We start from the raw sequence: 25,244 nt of genomic DNA, 5'->3' as shown, positions 1-25,244 counted from the left end.
ATTACAGAATAAAATGGTTCAAATCATAATTCCTAATGAAAAAATAGATTACTTCATCATAAATGTATCTCCACGAAATTTATTAGATGTACATCTCTTGGAGTATACATATCACTAGAAATTCTCTCTCCAGTGGACTTCTAAAATCACTGAAATATTACTAATCCCTTATCTGCTCGTGTTGTTCAAGAAGGCATCTCACCCCTTTTCCTTTTCACATTCCTTAAAAAGCTGGAAACAGTCCCAGTCCTCTGTGTGACAGTGAACTCTAAGGCTGCGAGTGTTTTCATTTACTGGGCTTGAATACCTGTTTTTAACTCCCTGGAGATATTTGCCACAAAATTCTCCCTCAAACACACAACCTCCTTCTACCTGGTTTCTTTATGCGTTTCGAGCTGGACTTGGAATGAATTGTCTGCAAGCCACCATCTGACAGCCTAACACACCATCTTAGGGTTTCCTCGGCTCTCAGACTGCTGTCTTGCATCCTTAGAGATGGCTTAGGGATAAAAATGAGTTTAAAACAAAACTTTCTTTAGCTGGTCCAGCGGCTAAGGGCAGCTCTGATGCATCCAAGCACGGTGCCCCTTTTTTCCCAGTTCTGCTCTGTGCCCATGGAAAAGGGGGCGGAGGCGAGAGAGAAGACGAAGAGGCGGAGGTCACTCGCGCGCCCCATCCCTCCCAGGCTGCCAGCGCAGCTAGGTACAGAGGGATCCCAGGAGCGGAGCGCGCCCGGCAGGTTCCGCGCTAAGGGAACGAGTGCGCGGAGGGGACGAGCTGCAGGACCACAGCCGGCGCCCGAGCAGGATCTCCGCGCTGGGCTCAGTGGAACTTGAGGTGGCGGCGGCCCAGGGCGCCATGGCTCACCGAGCGGCTCGATCTTCTCCTCCGCAGAGAGCCCGGTTGGCGGCCTGGGATGACAAGGTATCACCCCTCCGGAGGCTGATCCCAACGCATGGGCCTCCGTATGCTATCCAGACCCAGGTTTAACCAACTCACCCCCTGGGACACCCGGCCGCAGCTTCTGCCGGCTGCGTCTGACACTGAGTTTGGACCAGATTCCCCAAGCTAGGGAGACGCTCAGAGAAAGAAGGGTACTCGGGCTGACCCGTCCCCATTCTGAGCTGCTCGGGTGGGGACCGGGTAGAAAGGGTCTCAGAAGAGGGAAATCGGCAGAGATCCCGCTTCTTGCCGCTGCAGGGTTCCCTGCGGGCGGCACTTCGAGTTTGTCAGCCGGGGACCTCCTCACGCCTAGTGCCGGGATGAGGGAGAAAACAGCCCTTTGGCGTTTGAGCAATTGCAGAAAGTTTCAGCGAGTTTGTCAGTTTGGAGAGGATGTTGTGAGACCAGGCCAAAGGGCGGCGGGGGTAGTAACGGGCGAAAGTCGAACTGTGAGTAAGACCTGGAGGAGGTGACCGTCCTGGGGGCAGCCTAGGCAGTCCCACTCCGGCTGGGCGCAGGAAAGGCTGGCTCCGGAATTCCCAGCCTCCGGGAAAGCTAGCTGCTCGGGAAACGCCAATCGAATTAGCTCGGAGCAGAGTGGCTGTGGCCTTGTGTATCCAGTGTCTGTGACTCAGGCTTCAGCCCCCTAGGGGAAAGAGTGACAAATAAATACTTCGCCTTGGATGTTGCTACTTTGAAGCTGTAATTGGACAGTATCTTGGCGGAGGTGCACAGTGAGCGTGGCCCGCCCCCTTCCCTATGGCGAATCAGAATTTCTGCACAGGGGCAGCTAGACCAGAAAACCTTCCTAGAGACTCACCACTCTGCTTTTCATGGGTTCAACGTGTGTGTGGCTTGCTGTTATTTGATTTATGCTTAGAAACATATTCAGAAAATCTGCATTTAACATCAATGAACTTGCTAGTCTCCTTCCAAAGTTTGGAGATTGTTATGTCTGCCTGACAAGGAGGTCATTCAACTGAGGAATAATCTGCAGTTTGGGGACAAAGGTTTTTTTTTTTTTGTTTTAATAGACTTATGATTTTAAAAACCTTATTGGGTTTAAATCTAATCTTGGTAGCAATTTTGTAAAACCTGAAAATTATAAGGTGTCAGTGATGTGTCAGGGGGACATACAGGAGGAGGTGCTCATTTGCAGAGGGGCCACAGAAGTTAACCAAGGGGTCTCAATTTCGACAGTTTCTTCACCTTGAAAATGAAATGTGGAACCGCAGGCAGATATGAGCTGCTTTCAGTATGATGCAACCTTGCTTGTGATAGGCCAGATAAAACCTATCCCACCACAGGGTGCTGGGGCACGTCAGTCATAAACGTCAGATGAGCAGTAATGCGTTGTTCATAATTCCTCTCTCTTTAACCTACAGATGTCTGGACTGCAAGCTTGCACAGTTTTGAGAGGGAGATGACTTGAGTGGTTGACTTTTATCTCCACAACAATGTCCATGAACAATTCCAAACAGCCAGTGTCTTCTGCAGCTGGGCTTCTTTCAAACACAACCTGCCAGACGGAAAATCGGCTTTCCGTATTTTTTTCAGTAATCTTCATGACAGTGGGAATCTTGTCAAACAGCCTTGCCATTGCCATTCTCATGAAGGCATATCAGAGATTTAGACAGAAGTCCAAGGCATCATTTCTGCTTTTGGCTAGTGGCCTGGTAATCACGGACTTCTTTGGCCATCTCATCAATGGAGCGATAGCAGTATTTGTATATGCTTCTGATAAAGACTGGATCCGCTTTGACCAATCAAATGTCCTTTGCAGCATTTTTGGTATCTGCATGGTGTTTTCCGGTCTGTGCCCACTTCTTCTAGGCAGTGTGATGGCCATTGAGCGGTGTATTGGAGTCACAAAACCAATATTTCATTCTACGAAAATTACATCCAAACATGTGAAAATGATGTTAAGTGGTGTGTGCTTGTTTGCTGTTTTTATAGCTTTGCTGCCCATCCTTGGACATCGAGACTATAAAATTCAGGCGTCGAGGACCTGGTGTTTCTACAACACAGAAGACATCAAAGACTGGGAAGATAGATTTTATCTTCTACTGTTTTCTTTTCTGGGGCTCTTAGCCCTTGGTGTTTCATTGTTGTGCAATGCAATCACAGGAATTACACTTTTAAGAGTTAAATTTAAAAGTCAGCAGCACAGACAAGGCAGATCTCATCATTTGGAAATGGTGATCCAGCTCCTGGCAATAATGTGTGTCTCCTGTATTTGTTGGAGTCCATTTCTGGTAAGAGCCTGAAATTTTGACTTCTGCTTTCTTGTGTTAATCCATATTCAATTCAAGGTTATCTTTTTCAAAGTTGTTAGTTTGGAAGTTCGGTCTTTTAAATGCTGAGAATGACCCCTACTCAAAATATATTTCAGCACTCAGCTCTGGCGTAGAATTACATGGGATATGACACATATGGTTATTTTCCCACAAGCCCTGAAGTGAAAGAAATGTGTTGCTAAACAATTTTAACCATAGTGTTAGCTGCTTCAAAGCAGTGTAGTTCTAACACAAGTTACATATTTTTAATATACTGAATATGATTATTTCTAAAATGTGAACAAAATGACCAACTATAAAACAACATTTGAACAGATTGCAGTAAGTCTTGATAGAAAGTTACATGGACTTTTAACTTGTAAACAGGACATATTAGCTACTGGGTTCTCCTAAGCATGTAATGACCAGAACTGCAAAGGGTGGTGCTGAATTGAGATAGCTGGATAGTTCAGGTACACTGCATGGATAGTTCAAGTGAAGAAATCAGTAGTTCACTAATACAGGCACAATGCCATTAGTCCAGGGAGTGGTACGTTTGGCAGGAAGGCCAGAGATTCCTCCCTTATTGTTTCATTCATTTAACATTTTAATTTAACCAGCATCTATATGTGATAGCTTAATAGTTTAATTTGGAAACGAAAGCTAAAGTGAAGCTATTAGAAACAAACATAAATCATGTCATTTTCCAGATAGAAGACAAAAATCATATTTATCATAGATAAGTAAGACCTTGACTCTTTCTAACATTTTGCTTTATAATGTAAGAAGTGACAACATGCCATGAAAGAAAACAAAAACAAAACCCTCTGTAGCGAGCAAGTGAGGCAAAGATTTTCTTTTTTCCCTCGTCTCTAACAATGGGGAAGTGGGAGGGCATCCACAGATAGCAATACAGGTGGGGTGGAATTGAGGCAAAGGTAGAGGTAAGACAAAGGTAGTGGTTGTATCTTACCCAGTAGAATGAAGGTGCTTGTTACTAATGCAGTTTTCCAAGGCTCCAAACAGGCTGATTTCCCAAGAATTGTTGCTAGTGCAATTTTTTTTTTCTTTTTTGAGACAGAGTCTTGCTGTGTCACCCAGACTGGAGTGCAGTGATGTGATTTTGGCTCACTGCAATGTCCGCCTCCTGGGTTCAAGCAATTCTCCTGCCTCAACCTCCTGAGTAGCTGGGATTACAGGCGTGCGCCACCACACTCGGCTAATTTTTGTATTTTTAGTAGAGATGGGGTTTCACCATGTTGGCCAGGCTAGTCTCAAATGCCTGACCTCGTGATCCACCTGCCTCAGCCTCCCAAAGTGCTGGGATTACAGCCGTGAGCCACCGTGCCCAGCCCACTAATACAGTTTTAATTAATGATCCAGATGATTTTGATACACATAAAAGTTTGTGATAGCTGCTACTGCAGACAGATTCTATGACAGAGTTGAGTTTATTTTACAAAGGGAGTTCTACTTTTCTAATATTTAAAAAATTACTATTCATATTATTGCCTCACAACCTGAATTTGGCTTCTTGAATTGTTAAGTCATTTAAATATTTTTTGTGTTGTTCCTGAGTTGGCCAGGTCACAAGAGCTTACCCAACGGGAGAGTGGGTCTATCAATGGCAAGTCAACCTTTGGAGACCTGCTTATTGTCAATTGACAATTACTTGGGTGAACCCAGTAAGAATCTGATCTGTGATTAGGGTATAGTTGTGTGAATTGAATAACAGAAACCATTTCTAACAACACTGGAACCACTTCATTGTTTATTTTTGAGGAGGTTAATGTATGTCACTTGACTAAAGAAATTTCCTGAGTATAATGCTTTTTTAGTTTTCTGTAGTTAAGCTTTGAAGTAAAGTAGCTTTTAAAACTAAAAAATGAGTCTGAATGAGTTGAAATGAATTTGGGGGTGGTGAAAGAAACACAAAGAAAGTGAGAAAAGAAGTGGCTAAAAATGTTTAAATAAACTTTTACAATGAAGGTTGTGTCTCTGGAGAATACCTCAGAACAGTGAAATAGTGAAGCATTAATAAATGAGAGACATAATCTGGACAACTGAGGTAATCACTTGTATTTTGTTTTTTGTTTATTCTGAGGCAACTTAAAAATTCTGTTTAGTTACTGGATTTCGACTTTGAGGAATAGGAGTCATAGACTTACTCCTGCAAGACTATGGAAGGAAGCAACATTTCAGACTCTTGGCATGGATGTTTTCCCCTAATTTCTCCATTCCTGGATTTTTGGTTCGGTTTGGAATAAATATTACAATGTAATTCATATTTTGAACATATTTCCTAGTGGAAATAAAGTTTCATTTTTTACAGAACATTTTCTGAGGTCCACTTTCTCTTTAACTATGAATTACTGATATATCTATGTCACAACATATGAATACTTTTGGCATGAAAATTATTTCTGTGTTAGATGGGTAGTAGATACACCACAGGTATTACTTAAGGGGCTGATATTTTGAGTTATTTTAAGCATTCTTGGCTTCCTGGCTTCTTTTGTGGGGATTTGAGTCTTCATGAAAATTTCTGACTAAAAGATTTCATCAGAGCTTTGGTGTTCTGGACACAAGTGCCTTGGGGATTAAGTTAAGGTCCTCAGACAGGTATAAATAATCTTATATAAATACAGGCTTGAGAATCTCAAAATAACATCCAGTACTAATACTTCAGTTGAAAATTTTCTCTTTTTCTCTCTCACACATCTAGGAGGATTTTAATAGATATTAATTACTGAGCCATCATTTTCCTGTCCACCTTGTATTTTAAAAGCTTCTGATTTTTAAAAATACCTCTGAAACCAAGCTTCTGGATTCCCGCAGATGCACTGTAATAGTGACAGCTTCCAGGTCAATGCCGCATTTCATACCATGTGCCTTTTCTCTCTGATTAAGTGTGAATTGTTGGATTTGTATTTGAATGAAAATCTGCACACACTCTTTGATCAGTGTTCACAGTCATTTTCAAGTCTCAAGCTGGAACAAAGGTAGAGGTACATACACTAAAAGGAGGAAAGGAGTAAGGTGATACTTGAATTTGTTGAGTTTTAATCAATACAAAGGTAAAATGATCATAATGTTTGAATTCTCTCTCATGTTAATAGACTCTATTTTACTTTTTTGAGTAGTTTTGGGTCTACAGAAAAATGAGTAGAAAGTAGAGAGAATTTACAAATACTCCCTTCCCCTTCTCCCACCCATCGCCTTTATTATTAACATCTTGCTTTGATGTGGCATATTCGTTACAATCGATGAGTCAACACTGCTATATTATTATTAACTAAAGTTTGTAGTTTACATTAGGGCTATCTCTTTGTGTTGTACATTCTATGGGTTTTGAAAATCTAGAATGACATGTGTCCACCATTACAGTATCATGCAGAATAGTTTCCTTACCCTAAAAATCCCTTGTGGCATTATAATGTGTTTTATTTTTCCAAAAGGGGAAAATGTGCTTTCCTCCTTCTAGTAATTGAAATGTAGAAATGTAGTACAAACATAACATTTGTTTAAAATATAACTTGTTATTTACTTAAATTTTCACAATATCTGGGTTTTGTAGTTTTTAAACACAGTTAATTCATTCACATTCATTTAATTATAATGCTAACCAAAAAATACAGGAAACTACAACCGATGCTTATTATCTTACAGTTCCATTTAGCAACAAGTTAATTCTAAACATCTTTGAAAGTGAAACAGCAATTATAAAATTGTCTCGTGTTCTTCCTAGATGAATCACTTTTCCTTAATAAATAAATCTTGAACACATTCTCCTGATGTCTCTATTGTGAAGGAGAAAAAAGAGATTTACCAGCACTTTTGAGAAACATTTTCTCAATATTGTTTTGTTTCTACTTTTATATGGGTAATGATTCTTTGTAATGCTCCACTTCTAGAATATGCAACCCTAAAAGGAATTAATTATTAGTGCTATGTGTAGTTCACCTATTTGGCAGAGCAACAAATACTTGTTGACTGGTTGACTGTAACTTAAGTAGTATGAATGTCAAAAGATTGGAAATGATTGACCAGTATATGGATTCTGAGTTTTGTAGGTTAACAACCAAGCAAACTCTGAAACCAAATGGTAATTTTAATCTGTTCCCTAATCACCAATGGTAGACCTGGGACTCTATTAAACTTCAGCTGTCTTTTACTGGAAGGCCATATGTTTGTTTTACCTTCTCTTCAGGGATACAGAATAATTTTGAATGGAAAGAGAAATATAAAGTACATGAAGAGCAAAGTGATTTCTTATGTAGGTGAGTTTACCCAAGAAATGTGTTCTCTTGCAAATGTGGAGTTGGAGCTTGATTTTCCTAAGATTACTCTTATGCTAATATTTCTAGTCAACATAGTTAAACATTGTTTGGTCACTAAGGTGTTTGTCAGATATAGATCAAAGAACAGGGTGGCTAATTGAACTTTGCCTGAAATTACTAAAGGTATTGACTTCATAATGACCAGGTCTTAAAGGGCTAATGACAAATGATGGAGTAGCATGACACATTTTGACTATTAGTGAATAATATTTTCTTTGAAAGGCTGACCCCCATCATCATATTTAAGAATGGTGTAATGGAAATCTATGTATGTGTCTTGAGCACTTGCCTCAATACCCAAAGGATGGTGAGTGGATGTACGTTTATATGTTTTAAGTGAAGAGATAATGTGGAAAATTGCACATGTACAATATAAATGTGTACATGTGTATATGTAGTGTGTATATTGCTTATGTATTTAGGTACATACATAAAAGTATAGATGTGTACATACATACCTGTGTGTGTATGTATATATACAAATACACACATAAATGTTAAATTACTTCCCAAATTTAAAAAATTAACCAATTGCCATTGGATCAAATAAGAGAGATTCTAGTGGGTGGCATAGCTATCAGATACTGTGTTCACTACTTGGGTGATATTAGAAGCCTAAACCTCAGTATTGTGCAATATACACATGCAACAAACCTGTACAGGTATCCCCTGACTCTAAAAACAAACAAACAAACAAACAAACAAACAAACAAACAAAATGGACTGTTCTATAGTCTTATATTAGATCTTGGAATGTAGGTCTTTCAGGTTTAACCTTGGATTTCTGCTGATTTCAGAGGCAATATTTTCATAAATCGTTTTAGCTAGTTTTCTTTGTGAAGAGGGAGTGTCCCTCTGTTTGGAACGTGGAAGCAGCAGTGAAGTTGTCTGGATACAGGACTGATGACACCTGGGTTCTACTCCTGCGAAGTTTGTAACTTAGACCTAAATGACTCAAAATTCGTATCTAGCAGAAAAGACATATTTTAGAGATATGTTAATGTACTTTAATCATTGGCATTCAGATGGCTTTCTCACATTGGGGAAAGCATGAAGTAAGTGCCATGGGGTGAATGACCAACAATAGCTAGCAGAGGAGCTGTTCTGGGAGATCAGGGAGCACGTTCCTGTCCCTGAGCCTTGGTGTTCTCCTGCCTGGAACACTCTCCTCTTGACATCCATGTGACTCTCTCCCTCTTTCTTCTCTGTTTTCTCAAATATTCCCTCCTCTAGCCAGGCTATCTTAAAAAGTTCCTGTTCTCTTTTCCTGTCTTCCTTTCCTCTGCTTTATCTCCCTCATAGGACCTAGCAGGATGTGATAACATAATACACATTTCTCTGTTTATCTGGTTGTTGCTGGGCTTTTGCCCCTAGCACACAAGCTCCTGAGGGAAGGGCCTTGCTGATGGTTCTGTGTTCGGCTCCTAGACCAGTGCCTGGCATATAGTTGGGGTCAGTAAGGCTCTGCCAAAGGAATCCTACTTAAAGGAGGGCTCAGTTGTTGACTACACTCATTTCCACTTTGGATTAGCTCTGCTGAGGAGGTCAGGACCTGGTTGATAGGCCCTGGGAATACTTCTAGTACTTTGAATTGTGATTCGAGCTGGAGAGGTCTGAGAGGGAGAAATTCTGTGTTCAGGAGTTCCCTAAGAATGTAAGTTGGAAGTAGTGTCCTGGAGAATCTTGGACTTTCTGAAGTTTGAGTCCAGAATGAGAATTTAGGAATTTTGTCAGCTTCTAGAGGAATTTCATGGATATACTAGGCTTGGTATTTTATTTTATGATATTACAATGATTTATTTATGTGTTTTCTCTGTTATTCCAAATGGTGCTGGGTGGCTTTACTCTACCTTATTAGTTTATGTTTTAATTTCAAATATAATGAGCCATTAATCAATGTTTGTTGAATGAATAAGATAATGAATCAAGTATTGAATGGGAAGTATCAAAGGCAAAGGAAAATATTAGGTAATAGAAATTTGGATTATTTTCACCCCAGAGTCTTTAACACTGTTATTTTCTCTACAGCCACACATTTTTTTCATAATGTATTTTTTTATTAGTATTTTATCTCTGAGAGAATGTCAGGGGACAAGAGGAGAACTTACTTTGAGTAAAGACCTCCAGATATTGCATGTGCCTTGCCATAAAATGAAAGCTCTATGGTAAATGTGGAAATTTGAAATGGGCTTGCTTACATCATGTCTTTACCAGCTGATTAAGTGAATGTATGTGCCTTAATTTGTACTGTTATCAGACTAAAAGATTAGGTAGGTTTTATATTCACAGCGGATTAATTCTCAAAAAATCCCGACAGACCTTTTTGGCGGACACTGTGGTACTCCTCCCTGATCTTCCTTTTCTCAAGGAAATTTCCTTTAGCTGTAAGTAGCTGCTTTGTCCAAGATTGTGTCCCTATCTCTTGGGGTCAGTCTATGTGCAGTGACTGGTGGATGTGGGGATACAGGGAACTTGTTCCTTTGCCTTGTTGGGATATTTCTGAAGGTCCATTCATGTTTCAGGACTTGCTGAGGCATCTGTTGAGGAGTTTCCTTGCAACTGCGTTGCAGCTCCTCTCCTGCCCAATCCTGCTTCCTTCCCCACTTCACTCTTCCCCTGGGAAGCTTCCTGCATGCAAATCTCTGCCCCGAAGTCTATTGCCTCCACAGTCTACCTTAGGACAACTTTTCAGAAATCTATTTGTGTTCATGTACTATCTGCATATAAAGTGCATTACACATTGATTTACAGTATTATTTGATAAATATATGAGCTATGTATAGGCTATGTATATGGAATTGAGCTCATTTAAGTATAAAACTATCTCCCTCCATAAAAGTGTATAGTGTAAAATTGGCAAATGTCAGTCCAGTTTTAAAAGACATTGCCAGGATGAGAATCTACACAAGAATTTGTTGCTTTGGATGAGCACAGTGATCTGGAATACTTTGTTATTTTAAATTTACTTACTCTTGGAAAAACATGACCTTTTTTTTTTTTTTTAAGAAGAAAGACTTATAAAAATGCCCAAAGATATCATAGACATCGAGACGACACTTACAAAACATTACTTGAATGACTTAAGTGTAAACGAATAAGAAACGTGTATTTAATTTATACCCTCATGGATATAAAAATCTTCTGGCTTAAAGGGTTTTGGGCTTTTTATTAAGCTCCAAAACATTTGAAGAACAATTCAAGATGTTGATGTGTCCCAAAGCTCTTTGGGTTGCCAGTTTTAGCTTTATTTGCTTAAGACTTATCTTTATAGGAAGCATATAAAATGCATTCCGTTTGTTTTGGAAGGCGTGTATAGCCACCCCAGTTTTACCTGATACATCAGTGTCATTTATCTGTGCTCAGAGAGGACTTCATCCAATAGGATAAATTTGTCTTGTGATACTTGTATCAGAGCTTGTGTAAACCTGTCTCCTGTCTGTCCTCTTTTCTGGGTGTAATACAGCTAATGCCATAGAAGAGTGAATATAGTTGTGGTTTTACATAGGTAGGGAGGTGTTTTTTCTCACTCCTCCTCAGCTATTGTATCCCAAATGAAATTCAGACTGTGGAATGCTGAAATGGAGTGTGGCTGTGGTGTGATGGTGAAGGAGACAGAGACAATTGGATTACGTAAAATGAATTATTTTAGGTTTTTGTGCATAGTCCCAAATCAAGGCTTCCTTTGAGAACAGTGTAGTTATTCAGAGTACAGGCGGGGAACATGAATCTCAGCCTCACCACTCCTTAGCTATGACCTTAGAGTTACTCTAAGACAATTGTGCCTATCTGTGATTAAAATCATAGTATACTCAGATGTACTGTCAGATTAAGTAACTTGACTTCCCTAAAATCTCATCACAGAGTGATTGGTGCGTAGTAAATATACAAGAAAATCCATAAATACTCAAAAAGTTTATTGGTATTAATGCTGCCCACCATCTCAATGAAAAATTATCATCTGTGTTAGTTCAGATGTTTTCCATTTTCTCTTCCATTAAGAAAGATTGGTTGCAGTAGAAAGGAAGAGAGGAAGAAGCTCATAGCTTCAGAAAACTTGAATGTTTCCACTCCAAGTTTCAAATTATAGGTCCTTATTTCACTATCTCATCAGAAGTGAAGATGTTGCCTGCTAACCTCCTAAATATTCTAATAATTTGTAAGATATTAATTATTAGATTAGAGTTGTGAGTGGTACCAGGGAGTAAAGGATACAGATCTTTCTTCAAGGAACTTATAATTTAGTTGAAGCAAAAGATGTAAGATATTGGCCTTTGAAGAAGCAATATAGTTTAGTGGTTTAAGAATCTGGGTTCAAGTCCTGTTTCTTTCACTTCCTGACCATGTGACTGTAGCCACTCTGTGCCTCTGTTTCCTCATAATTAAGTAGTAATAAAGCAAAGTAAAATAAGTAAAATAAAGTGAAATAAGTAGTAATAGTACCCACTTTATAGGGTGGTTGTGAGAATTAAATAAATTAATGTATGTAAAGCACTTAAAATAGTGTTTGACATATAACAAGTACCATATGCTTCAGTTATTATACTATTCTCATTGTTGTTTCTGTTACTATTAAATAATAATTTTGCCTGCTAATCATTTTGTCAATGAGATGATCAAAGGCACTTTAAAATTATTTATTAAATGAATAATGAGACTTGTAAAAGGGATTTGTCACTTCTAATTAGATGATCCATAAGTTATTATTTGTTTATTGATCTGACAAATATTTATTGGGCATCTAACATGTATCAGGCACTGTTCTAGATTCTAGAATAACAATCTCTGCAATTTAACTGTTCATAATGTCTATGGCCTTAAACAATTTTACTTATAAGATAAAAAGAGAAGAGATATGCAGGAAATTGAAATATAACGATTCTGTGTTTTGTTACAACAGAATAGCAGGTATTTTATTATGAATGTTTGTGGATGGGATTATGTGTGACAACTTATGAAAAGGAAAAAATTTCTCTGGGCTATCATTTACAAAGAAAAATTACTGGAAATAAATGTAATTGAAAGTCAGTTAATGTAAGCTATAAGAACCAATGAGAAAATAATGCATATAATTCCCGGAGATACAGAAGTGTGAAAATGAGAAGAGAAACTCTTTAGTATTTGGGCCAGGCTTTAACAGGATTAGAATACAGCAGGTTAATATTAAAAGAAAAATTTTTCAAGTAATAAAATATGAGTAGTAGAAAAATTAAGTTAGATAATACAAATTTAATAATTCAAATTAGTATTTTATACTATCTTTTGATAAGGAAAGTGACTCAGGATATAGAAGAGAAATAAATTTTGGGTGAAATGAAGCATTACAAAAGCTTCTAACACTTTCTAAGAATCCAAGGAAGTTTTAGAAATAAAGAAAAACAATTAAATCATTACATTGCTGTGAACATGAGTAATAGGAAGAAAACCAAAAAGTTCATTTATGCTTTCATTTACTCATGAATAATTTACTCATTGATTTACTCTTTCAGCAGACTTTGCTGAGGAAATGGGTGGGTGTCTCTCCAGGTGGAGGGTAAAGGATAGAGACAGAGACATGACCTGGGAAAATATTCCTGAGACAAATTCTAAGACTCATGCTTTCTGTCTCCTTCATTTTGTCTTTGACCTTGCATTCTCTTCTCCAAACTCCACATGCATCCTCTGCCTACTTTTTCCACTTTTACTATGGGGTAAACATAGCTATTTGTATTTTTCTGGCGTTGCTTTATAGCAGGTCAGGGAGGTAATGTCTTAGTAATACTGAAGGAACCTCTGATCACAAAGGTGAATTAGTAAGTACTAAATACACAGCAAGAACATTGTTGTAGCAGCAGTGGCAGCAATATTTGTTGTTATTGTTATTATATCACCCTTTATTTTGCTTCTTGCATTTATGACCATGGCTGTGGACCAGAAAATAGAAGGAAAAATAAAAGTCACATGAGTGAAGGAGAAACAGAATGCAAGGGTGAAAACAAGGCAATTAGGGCAGCAGAAAGCCGGTAGTGTGAGGGTGAAGAGAGGCACTCTCATGTTTCAGGAACTCTGTTGGAAAGATGAGACCTTCTTTTATTCACAGACATCTTCTCCTTTATTGAGGAATATTAAATTTCATGTATTATATTCCCCAAGCTATTTGAAAAAATATAATATTTTCTTTAGCTATAAAATTTCCTTGTAAAAAATTATAGCAAACTACACATTAAGGTTTTAAAAAAAATCTTCCAAATCCCACTATCCAGAGATAACTACTGTTAGTATTCTGGGTACATGTATCCTTTTACCTAGCTAATGGGGAAAATACATTATTTTAATTCTTTGATTAATAGAGTAAACATTTTTTATTACAGTTGTTGGGCATTATCCCTTTTACGAATGTACAGGTATTTGTGTTTTTCTAAATGATGTTCAAGAACTCTTTGGATAGCAAAGAACAGATAATTCTGATATATAAAAATACTTATGAAATAAACTGTTATAAAAGCAGTTGCTTTTCCAGGTTTATTGTTTGCCTTTTAATTCAGTACTTGAGTTTACAACAGTAGTGAATTAATAATTTCTTTTGTGGTTACTGCTTTGTTTCATGTTTAAAAAATGCTTTTCTCAGGCTGAGATGATATCAGCATTTATCTCTTTTCTTCTTCTAGCAATTTTCCCCATTCATCATTTGTATTTATGTTTTAATACATTTATGACTTACTTTGGTTTGATTTGCAAGTTAATGATCTGAATTTTCTATTGAATGGTTAGCCAGTTGTCCTCAAATTATTTATTGAATGATCTTCCTGCAAACTGTTTTAAATTCCTACATTTAGTATATATAACATTCTAACATGTGCTTGGATATTTTTGGATCCTTTATCTTATCCTATTGATCTTTACATACAATTAGTATTAGCTTTATGTACAATTATCATCTTTACATTTTATTTAGACTTGGGTTCAATTTATCAGTTTTAATATAGAGTGTTTCTTATCTTGATCACAATCTATCTTATTATCAAAGTCATGTTTTGAATAAAAATTTTGTAATTTTCCTCATAATAGTGAGGCAAATTAGTTGTGTTAGTTTTATAACACTTTCATTCTAACTTTCTTTTTTTTTGAGATGGAGTTTTGCTCTTGTTGTCCAGGCTGGACTGCAGTGGCATGACCTTGGCTCACTGCAACCTCCGCTTCCCAGGTTCAAGTGATTCTCCTGCCTCAGCCTCCTAAGTAGCTGGGATTACAGGCACCCACCACCACACCTGTCTAATTTTTGTATTTTTAGTAGAGATGGGGTTTCACCACGTTGGCCAGGCTGTTCTCAAACCCCTGACCTCAGGTGATCCACTCACCTCGGCCTCCCAAACTGCTGGGATTACAGGCATCAGCCATTGCACCTGGCCTATTCTAACTTTTTAAAATTTTTTGTTTCTATTCTAAATATAATCATATTATTTTCTTTCACATATACAAGTATATAAGAAAGCAGTGATCTTGATACATTTGTTGTTTATTGTGGTAAAATTTGCATAATATAAAATTTACCATTTTAACCATTTTAAAGTGTACAATTCATTCACAACGTTGTGCAGTTGTCACCACCATCTTGTACAGAACATTTTTTTTTTACCCGCAAAGAAAACCCCATATCCAACAGTAGTCACTCCCCACACTCCAAAGTCCATGGCAACCACTAATTTCTCTCCTTCTGGGTTTATTATGGTTATTTTGCATAAACAGAATCTTACAATATGTCATCTTTTGTGTCTGGCTTCTTTTGGTTAGCATAAGGTTTTCAAGGTTCATCTACATTGTAGCGTGTATCAGTACATCTTTCCTTTTTGTAGCTGAGTAAATTCATTTGTATCAATATACCACATTTTGTTTATCTTTTCAGAAGTTGATGAACATTTGGGCTGTTTCCATCTTTTGGCTATTGTGAATAATAATGCCACTATGAACATTTGTGTACAAGTTTTTGAACACCTGTTTACAATTCTTTTGGGTATATAACTAGGAGTGGAATTCTTGGTAATATAGTAATTCTGTTTAACTTCTTGAGAAACCACCAAACCTTTTCACAGCAGATGCACCATTTTCCATTCCTGACAGTAATGTGTGAGTGTCCCAATTATTCCACATTTTTTTTTGCCAACACTTTTTATTTTCTCTTTCTATTTTTATTTATATTTTATCATAATGGCTCTAGTGGATGTCATAGTAACTCATTGTACTTTGAGTTTCATTTTCTTAATGTTGAGCATCTTTTAATGCACTTGTTGGCTATTTGTATATATTTTTGGAAAAAATCTTTTTATTTTTGTGTGTAAAAAGTTATATTGGTCTGTAATTTCCCTGTTTTATTTTATTCTTTTACTTTTAATATTAGAATTATTCTAGTTTTAGAAACCAGTAGGGAAATTCTTATTTTTCCAGGTACTAGAATAAGTAAAATGGAATTTGGATGTTAGTTGCTTTATGATTTGACATTATTTCAGCATTTTTTTGACAGTTTTAATTTTTTTCCTAGTGATTGGTTTGTTTGATTTCAGTACAAATTTGCTACTAAATTTATACTCTCAAGGATACTGAGTATATTCTAATAAAATATAAGAACATAATAAATATAATAGCATATTTGAATAAGATATAATATCTTAATATTCTAAGAATATAAAGTTCTTTTTGGCTAATTCCAGCATTTCTGTATCCTGGAGTCAGTCTCTGTTGATTCTATTTTCTTTTGAGAGCAAGTCACTGTTTCCTGTTTCTTTGTTTATTGCACATTATTGAATTGTATCTTGGGCATTGTGAATGTTATGTTAGGGAGACTCTGCATTCTGTTATATTCCTCTGAAGAGTGTTAATATTTCTGTTTTAACAGGAAATTAACCTGACCAGACTCAAACTTCAAACAGCAGCTCAAATACCAGTTATTTTATCCTTAACTAGGTTACATGGGATCTACCCTAGACAAGCATGGTTCAAAGGTCAGCCCAAGATTTGGTCAGAGTTTATATATAATATTTGGGGCTTCCCCTCTCTGGCTCTTTTGTTTCCAGGAGAACTCTGTCCTCTGGTTCTTCAGGCTGGAAAGACTGTGGGTTTGGTATCAGAGTTTAGCTACTCTGCATGGCACAGACTGGGGTGTGTTTTCAGACTGGAAACTGTGGAATAGGAAACTCATCCTTTTTTCCAGAGAATAATTGATTATTCTCTAGAATTTTCCTGCTTTTGGTTATTCTCCAGGGTCTTCAGGTAGTGTGTTTGTTTTTGTTTTTGGCAGAGTTCATAGCTATTGAGTGAAGGTTGATTCCATAGGAGCTTATTTGGCCGTACTGGAATGAAACAGCACATTTAGATTTTAGATTTGAATTGTTATTTTTTAGAAAAATTCTAAAATTTCCATTTTAGAAATTTAGAAAATTCTCCCTTTTCTAAAATTATTTTTGACATTTTTGGAAGTTCCATAGGAATATAGTCTATGTCTGCTTTGCTAATCATTGTATTTGCAGAGCCTAATACAGGACATGTCACACAGTGAGTATTCAAGAAAATTTGTAAAATGTTGAATAAAATAAGTTTCATAACCATACTATAAACAATTGAAAAATTATGTAGAATTTGACTGATATTTTGTTTTATTGGCTTTGTTATTTCTGCAATTTCTTTTTGATCATACTGTCTCCATTCTAATGTTTGGTATTTTGATTGATTTCTGAAAGTATAAAATTAAACTCTTAATGTGAAGAATAAGGATGAGGCGTCAAACTAGAATGTTCGAAAATGTACTTATCTTGGCCAATAATTTTGCTGATTATTGAGTTGTTATATCAAAATTATTTTCCCTTAAAGACCTTGCTGACCTTATTCCATTTTGTTTTCTTCATTTACTTCTACAAAGAAGGAGTTTGAAACCAATTTAATTCTTTTCCTTCCTGTGTGGTTACTTATCTTTGGAATTTGTTTCAGTGTGGGAATACTTTTATTACATTTTGCTTATACTCAGGATACTTTTTTAACTTGATTTTTTTAACCCCACAGAAATGTTCTATTTTCTTTTTTTCTGTTTGTGCTTCTGAAATACTGAAGCTTCTGAAAAACAAAGTTTTCTGCTTGTTTTTCTTTATGAAATACTTATTACAAGTATATCAGAGCTTCTTGATTTATTACTCATAATATTTATCTTTTCATGCATCATACATATATATATATTTATTCTTTTCTACAAAAATTGCCTAGACAGATTTGGTATTCCATTTTTATTGCATTCATTATATTTTGAAATTTAATAATAGTATTTTTCTTCTAGTCTGTGGCTGGAAACTTCATGGTTTTGCCGAACAGCTTCTTTTCATGAGTATTACTGTAGTCCAAAGTTACCTGAGGCACTGCTCTCTTTTGAATCATGCCCTTCATTAGGAGTGTGCAGCTGTCACGACCCCCTTTACTGCACCAAGTACAGCCTAGAAATGAATGTCACTGTCCCCATAGCAAGTGCTAGTGCCCTGCTGTGCACCTCAGCAAAATTCATGTGGTTCAAACTGTCCCTTGACCTCTATCTCTGACCCACTCTCAACAGTCTGGCCTGCCTTTGCCGGCATTGGTGGGTATATGTATTGTTTCTAACTGAGTTGTTCAAATGGGAATTTGGGCAGGAAGAATGCAAAATGTAAAGGTAAAATTACCTTCTTAACCCAGAGGGATCATTATTACTTTAAAATGCATATTTCTCATCATATTCTGTATAAATTCTAAAGGCAAGCCTTAAAGTGGAAAATCAATCTAGTATATAATTTTTGTCATTTCAGTCATTTTGGCCACAAGATACTGATATGAATGTTACAGTCAATTCTTTTTACTGAGCTGATTTTTAAAATTGAATTAGTGAGATGTTTAGGTACTTTGGTATAGTCTAAGGAATTTTAGTGCCATTCTTATTAATGGAATATAGGCCATCAAATTCGAACAGACCAAATAGAGATTTTCTTTCATTCTGTCTCATGCTTGCAGTGCCTCTTGGTTGGACTCCAGAATTCTGATATTAAAAAAATTTTAACATGGAGAGTAACTTTACTACTTACCTTCTCCTGCCTGTATTCTGGTAGCTGTTTCAGTTCTACTAAATCAGAAAGGAATCAGTGGATGAAAGAGTATAGCTAAATTTCCACTATAGAAGGTAGGCCCATTCTGCCTAGTGCCAGGAATATGATGCTGACAGTGGTGGTCATCAAAACCTGTAATTGGCCTATCCCTCATCCAGACCTGTCTAGTGGTTTGGAATTGCTCAAAACCTGTGCATTCAGAAGAAACTTCTTAGAATATTTCTCCAAACTAGCATATCCTTTGTGTCTGCTTACATTAGAAATGCACCTTTTGGGGAAACGCTGGACTAGAATTGCATATAAAGAACAGTATGAGTGCTGTCTTGTTCCTTATTTCCTAGAATAAAAGCTTATTTTTAAATTGCAACAAAAAGTAGCAACTGATATCTCTGTCATTATGCTTGTATTCATTGCGGTGAAAAGATAGTTTCTGATACATCTTAATTTTTAAATGTTTCTATAATGACACTTTTTTTTTTGTTACTGAAATATAGCTTTCCTGGATAGCAGAGAAGACAGCAATCTATCTAGGAGTAATTTCCATTGTGTGCTATTGACTTTCTGTTAGTTGCCAAATTTAGATTGTCTGTATAAACTAAATGGTCATAATATAAAAGCTAGCCTGCTTATTTATATAGTTTTACATTTATGTGGGTTTCCAATTCATTGATTTAGCAAGCCATTTTATGTTTGGTGGTAAAGGTGACTGAATGACCTGTGTTACCTATATCAACACTCTGATCTTAAACACCTCCCTCAGGTATGAATTGACATTAGAATGTAACCACAGCATTGGTGCCACCTTCCTCTTGGACTTCTTGGGTTGTTTTACATGGTTGCTAAAAATTCAAACTTAAATCAGTTCAACCCATGCAAAGATTACCTGCTAAATGGTATAAAGAGATAAGCAGCAACCAATTACAAATCATGCATCACAGTGATGCCTCTGAAAGATGTCCTGTTCATTCAGGTACTAACCCAGTAAGTCCTGAGGGATTTCTCTGCTATCCCTCTCTTCTAGAAGGCAAAAGCTCTCTTAGAAAGTACTGAGCATGCAGGATGAGTGCATTAGTGCATTTTTGTATGATTAGGAGGGAATTATTGAAACTGGGTAATTATGAAGAAAAGAGGTTTAATTGGGTCATGGTTCTGCAGGTTGTAGAGAAAGCATGGTGCTGGCATCTTCTCAGCTTCTGTTGAGGTCCCAGTGAGCTCTAACCCATGGCAGGAGGTGAAGTGGAAACAGGCACATCACATGGCAAGACAGAGAGAGTAAGAAAGAGGAAGGGAGGTGCACACTCTTTTAAACAACCAGATCTCATGAGAACTCAGAGTGAGATCTCATTCATTACCACAAAGAAGGCACGAAGCCATTCATGAGAGATCCACTCCCAGGATGCATTCACCTCCCGCCAGGCCCCACATCCAACACTGGAGATTACATTTCAATATGAGGTTTGGAGGGGACAAACACACAAACTATATCATTCCATCCTTGGCCTCCCAAATCTCATATCCTACTCATACTGCAAAATACAACCATCCCCTCACAGTAGTACTCAAAAGTCTCAAGGCATTCTAGTGTCAACTCAAAAGACCCAAATTCTTGAATATCATCTGAGACTCAAGTCAGATTCCTTCCACCTATGAGCATGTGAGCACAAGGAAAAGTTATTTACTTTCATGGTACAATGGTGGTATAAGCGTTAGGTAAACATTCTCATTTCAAAAGGGGGAAATAGGCTAAAAAAAAGAGACGACAGGCCCCACACAAGTCCAAAGCCCAGGACGTCAGTCATTGAATTTTAAAGCTTAAATAGTCCTTGACTCCATGTCCCACACTCAGGGCACACTGGTGTAAGAGGTAGGCTCCCAAGGTTGAGGAAAATCCATCCCTTTGGCTTTGCAGGGTGCAGCCACCATGGCTGCTCCCATGGGTTGGAGTTGAGTGCCTGTGGCTTTTTCAGGCTTATGGTGCAAGCTGCAAGTGGCTGTACCATTCCAGGGTCTGGAGGGTGGTAGTCACCTTCCCACAGCTCTACTAGGCAATGCCCCTTTGGGGACTTGGTATGGGGGCTTCAACCCAAAACTTTTCCTCTGCACTTCCCTAGTAGAGACTCTCTTTGGGGGCTCTCCAGTGAAGCAGCCTTCTGCCTGGGCACCCAACTTTCCCCATATATCCCCTAAAATCCAGGGGAAAGTCACCAAGCCTCCTTCAGTTTTGCATTCTGTGCACCTATAGGTTTAATACCATGTGGAAAATGCCAAGACTTATGGCTCATGCCCTCAGGTGTGATGGCAGGAGATTTATCTGAGGCCCTTTGAGCCATAGCTGGAGCTGAAGCAACCTGAACATGGCGAGTAGCATTGTGAAGCTGCACAGGGCACTGGTGCCCTGGCCCTGGCTCCTGAAACCATTATGTCTTCCTAGGCCTATGGGCCTGTGATGGGAGGGAGATGCCTCAAAGACTTCTGAAATGTCTTTGAGGCTTTTCCCTCATTGTCTTGCATATTAGCACATGGCTCCCTTTTAGTCATGCAAATCTCTCTAGCAACTGGTTGCTCCCAGCCCACATAAATTCCTCTCCTGAAAAATGCTTTTTTTTCTCTATCACGTGGCTAGGTTGTGATTTTTTCAAACGTTTATCCTCTGCTTCCCTTGTAAATATAAGTTCCAACTTTAAGTCATTCCTTTTTCCCTGTATCTGATCATAGGCTGTTAGAAGCAGCCATGCCACATCTTGAACACTTTACTGCTTGCTTCTTCTGCCAGATATCCCAGGTTATTACCCTTAAATTCAAACTTCCACAGATCCCTAGGACATGAACACAATACAGTCAAGTTATTTGCTAGAGGGTAAAATGTGTGACCTTCACTCCAATTCCTAATAACTTCCTAATTTCCATCTGCTACCTCATCAGCCTGGTCTTCACTGTCCATATTTCCATCAGGTTGTGATTTTGGTCACAACCATTTAATCAGTGTCTAACAAGTTTCTAAATTTCCCTCATCTTCCTGTGTTCTTTTGAGCCCTCCAAACTCTTCCAACCTCTGCCCCTTTCACAGTTCCAAAGCTGCTTCCACATCTTCAGGGATCTTTATAGCAATATGAATTTTCAGTGTTAGCTCATTTTTTATATTGCTATAAAGAAATACCTGAGACTGGGTAATTTGTAAAGAAAAGAGGTTTAATTGGCTCGTGGTTCTGCAGGCTGTACAGGAAGTGTGATGCCAGCTGTGCTCAGCTTCTGGGGAGGCCTCAGAGAGCTTTTGCTTATGGTAGAAGGTGAAGCCAGAGCAGGCACGTCACAGGTGAGAGAGGGAGCAGGAAAGGTGAGGGGAGATGCTACACTTTTTTAAAGAATCAGATCTTGCATGGACTCAGAGCAAGAAATTACTCATTACCATCTTGCTTGAACTCAGAGTGATAAATCATAAATCATTCATTATCATAAGGAAGGCACCAAGTCATTCATGAGGGATCTACCCCTATGACCTAAACACCTTTCTCCAGCCCCTACCCCCAACATTGGGTGATACGGTTTAGATGTTTGTTCCTTCCAAATCTCATGTTGAAATGTCATTCTCAACACTAGAGGTAGGGCCTGGTGAGAGGTGATAGAATCATGGAGGCAGATTCCTTACAAATGGTTTAGCACCAACTCCTTGGTAAGTGAGTTCTCTCTCATGATATCTGGTTGTTTCAAAGTGTGGGACCTCCCCCTTCTGTCTCCTGCTTTTGCCATGTGACATGCCTGCTCCCCCTTTGCCTTCCTTTATAACTATATGCTTCCTAATATCCTCACCAGAAATGGGTGCTGGCACCATGTTTCCTGTTCAGCCTGTAGAATCTCGAGCTGAAATAAACCACTTTTCTTTATAAATTTCCCAGTCTCGTCTTGGCTATTTTTTATAGCAATGTGAGAAAGGACTAACGCAGAAAATTTATACCAGGACTGGAGTGTTGCTGTAAAGATCCCTGAAGATGTGGAAGTGGCTTTGGAACTGTAAAACGGGCAGAGGTTGGAAGAATTTGGAAGGCTCAGAAGAACACAGGAAGATGAGGGAAAGTTAGAGACTGATTACATGGTTGTGACCAAAATGCGGATAGAAATATGGACAGAGAAGGCCAAGCTGATGAGGTTTCAGATGGAAATGGGGACGTTAATGGGAACTGGTGTGAAAATCATCCATGTTATGCCCTAGCAAATAACTTGGCTGCATTGTTTTCATGACCCAGGGATCTGTGGAAATTTGAATTTCAGAGTGATGGCCTAGGGTATCTGGCAGAAGAAATCTCTAAGTAGCAAAGCATTTAAGAAATGGTGTGGCTATTTCTAACAACTTATGATCAGATAGAGAAGCAAAGGAATGACTTAAAGTTGGAACTCATATTTAAAAGGGAAGCAGAGGGTAAAAGTTTGGAAAATTTGCAGTTTAGTCCTCTGGTAGAGAAAGATTCTAAGCAGTCTGTGGAGCAATCACTTGCTAGAGATATTAGCATGACTAAAATGTAGCCATGTGCTAATATCCAAGACAATGGAAAAAAGGCCTGAAAGCCATTTCAGAAGTCTTTGAGGCAGCCCCTCCCATCACAGGCCCAGAGACCTAGCAGGACCTGCACAGCCTTGCAATGCTGTTTCCCACATCCAGGGTGCTCTGGCTTCACCTGTGGCTCAAAGGGCCTCAGGCAGATCTTGGGCTGCCACTGCCAAGTGTGTAAGCCTATGGCCTTGGCATCTTCCATATGGTGTTAAGCCTGTACACACACAGAATGCAGAAGTGAAGGCGGCTTGGTGGCTTCTACCTAGATTTTAGAGGATGTAAGGGGACAGCTGGATTCCCAGGCAGAAGCCTGTTGCAGGGGTGGAACCCCCACAGAAAGCCTCTTCTTGGGTAGTGTAGAGGGACAATTTTGGATTGGAGCCCCTACACAGAGTCCCCAGAGAAGCACTGCCTAGTGGAGCTGTAGGAAGGGGGCCACCAATCTCTAGACCCCAGAATGGTACAGCCACTGTTTGCTTGCACCCTGTGGCTTAAAAAGGCCACAGGCTCTCAACCACAACCTGTGTGAGCAGCCACAGTGGCTGCACCTTGCAAAGCCACAGGTGGATCTTCCCAAGACCTTGGGAGCTCACTCCTTGCATCAGTGTGTACTCGATGCAGGATGTGGCATTAAGGGAGATTCATTTAGGAGCTTTAAGATTTAATGACTGCCTGCTGGGTTTAGCACTTGTGTGGGGCCTGCTGCCTCTTTATTTTGGCCTATTTTTCCCTTTTGGAATGGGAAAGTAAACCCAATGTCTGTACCCCCTCGTATCTTGGAACTAAATAACTTGTCTTTTATTTCATAATTTTATAGGTGGAAGAAACTCATCTCCAGATGAGACTTTGGACTTGGGACTTTTGAGTTAATGCTTTGGAGGACTATTGCGAAGGCATGACTGTATTTCGAAATGTGAGAAGGACATGAGATTTGGGGCCCAGGGGTGGAATGATATAGTTTGGATATTTCTCCCCTCCAAATTTCATGTTGAAATGTGATTCCTAAAGTTGGAGGTGCGGCCCGGTGAAAGGTTATTGAATTATAGGGACGAATCCTTCGTGAATGATTTAACATCAATACCTTGATGATAAGTGAGTGCTCACTTAGTTAGTTCATATGAGATCTGGTTGTTTAAAGAGTCTGGGACCTCCCCCTTCTCTTTCTTGCTCCCCTCCTCACCAGGTGATGCACCTGCGCCCCCTTAACCTGCTGCCATGACTGTTAGCTTTCTTAGGCCTTTACCAGACACAGATGCCAGCACCATGCTTCCTGTACAGCCTGAAAACTGTGAGTCAACTAAACCTCTTTTCTTTATAAATTACCCAGTCTCAGGTATTTTTGTTTTATAGCAGTGTAAAAATGGACTAACACAATGGGGATCACATTGCGACGTAAGATTTTGAGAGGACAAACATCTAAACTATACCGATAAAGTTTTCTCTTTTGGAATTAATCTCATTTTTCTGTCAATTGAAGCACACTGGAATGTGTGGGAAACAGTGAGGAGGCTTCTTTGTGGTGGGTAGAGGGAGAACTCTGGTTTTAGGTTTCCCTTCTCAATGACTGGCCTATACCACCCAACCTGCAGAGGGGAGGGGGATTAATGTGCTATCATGACTTTAAGAACAGGTAAATACCATTTATTAACTGATTATTTTATAATTAAAATCAGAACACTCAAATATGAATACTGGTTAAGTAACTAACATTTTCCCTCCAAATTTTCTTAAAGAAAGTCCAATATTTTGTAAATGAAATGCCAAAATTACATGACTTCACATGAAGTGTAGTCAAATGTATATGTGACTGGTGGCTAAAAATCACCTCTCTAAAAAGAATATGTTACTCTAGCACATTATACTGATTCAAATCTGAGTTTTTTTAATTAGAGAAATTACAATTCTGGACACTCTTTGTCTTTATTTATACATGTAACATTCTCCAAGAAATCTGCTCTGATTATTCTACCTTATATTTATCTCTCTTTCTGTAGATAAAATATAGCATCTAATTCTATACGATTATAGATTTTGTGCTGTTTGTTTTGTGACT

The 25,244-nt window shown here is 38.4% G+C and overlaps 1 protein-coding gene across 1 annotated transcript in view; it reads left to right on the top strand.

Moving 5' to 3' along the window:
- The first annotated feature begins 706 nt into the window (after positions 1-706).
- PTGFR (prostaglandin F receptor) overlaps positions 707-25,244 on the top strand; it is a 49,095-nt gene continuing 24,557 nt past the window's right edge. Inside the window, exons 1-2 of the mRNA XM_005542941.5 lie at positions 707-924; positions 2,328-3,197. Of these exons, the coding sequence (XP_005542998.1) occupies positions 2,400-3,197 (798 nt within the window). The 5' untranslated portion in view covers positions 707-924; positions 2,328-2,399. The remainder of the gene's footprint in view (positions 925-2,327; positions 3,198-25,244) is intronic.

Source organism: Macaca fascicularis, chromosome 1 (genome assembly GCF_037993035.2).
Source record: "Macaca fascicularis isolate 582-1 chromosome 1, T2T-MFA8v1.1".
NCBI classification, from domain to species: domain Eukaryota; kingdom Metazoa; phylum Chordata; class Mammalia; order Primates; family Cercopithecidae; genus Macaca; species Macaca fascicularis.
The sequence above is the reverse complement of the archived record's forward strand: the minus strand, read 5'-3'. Positions and strand labels throughout refer to the sequence as shown.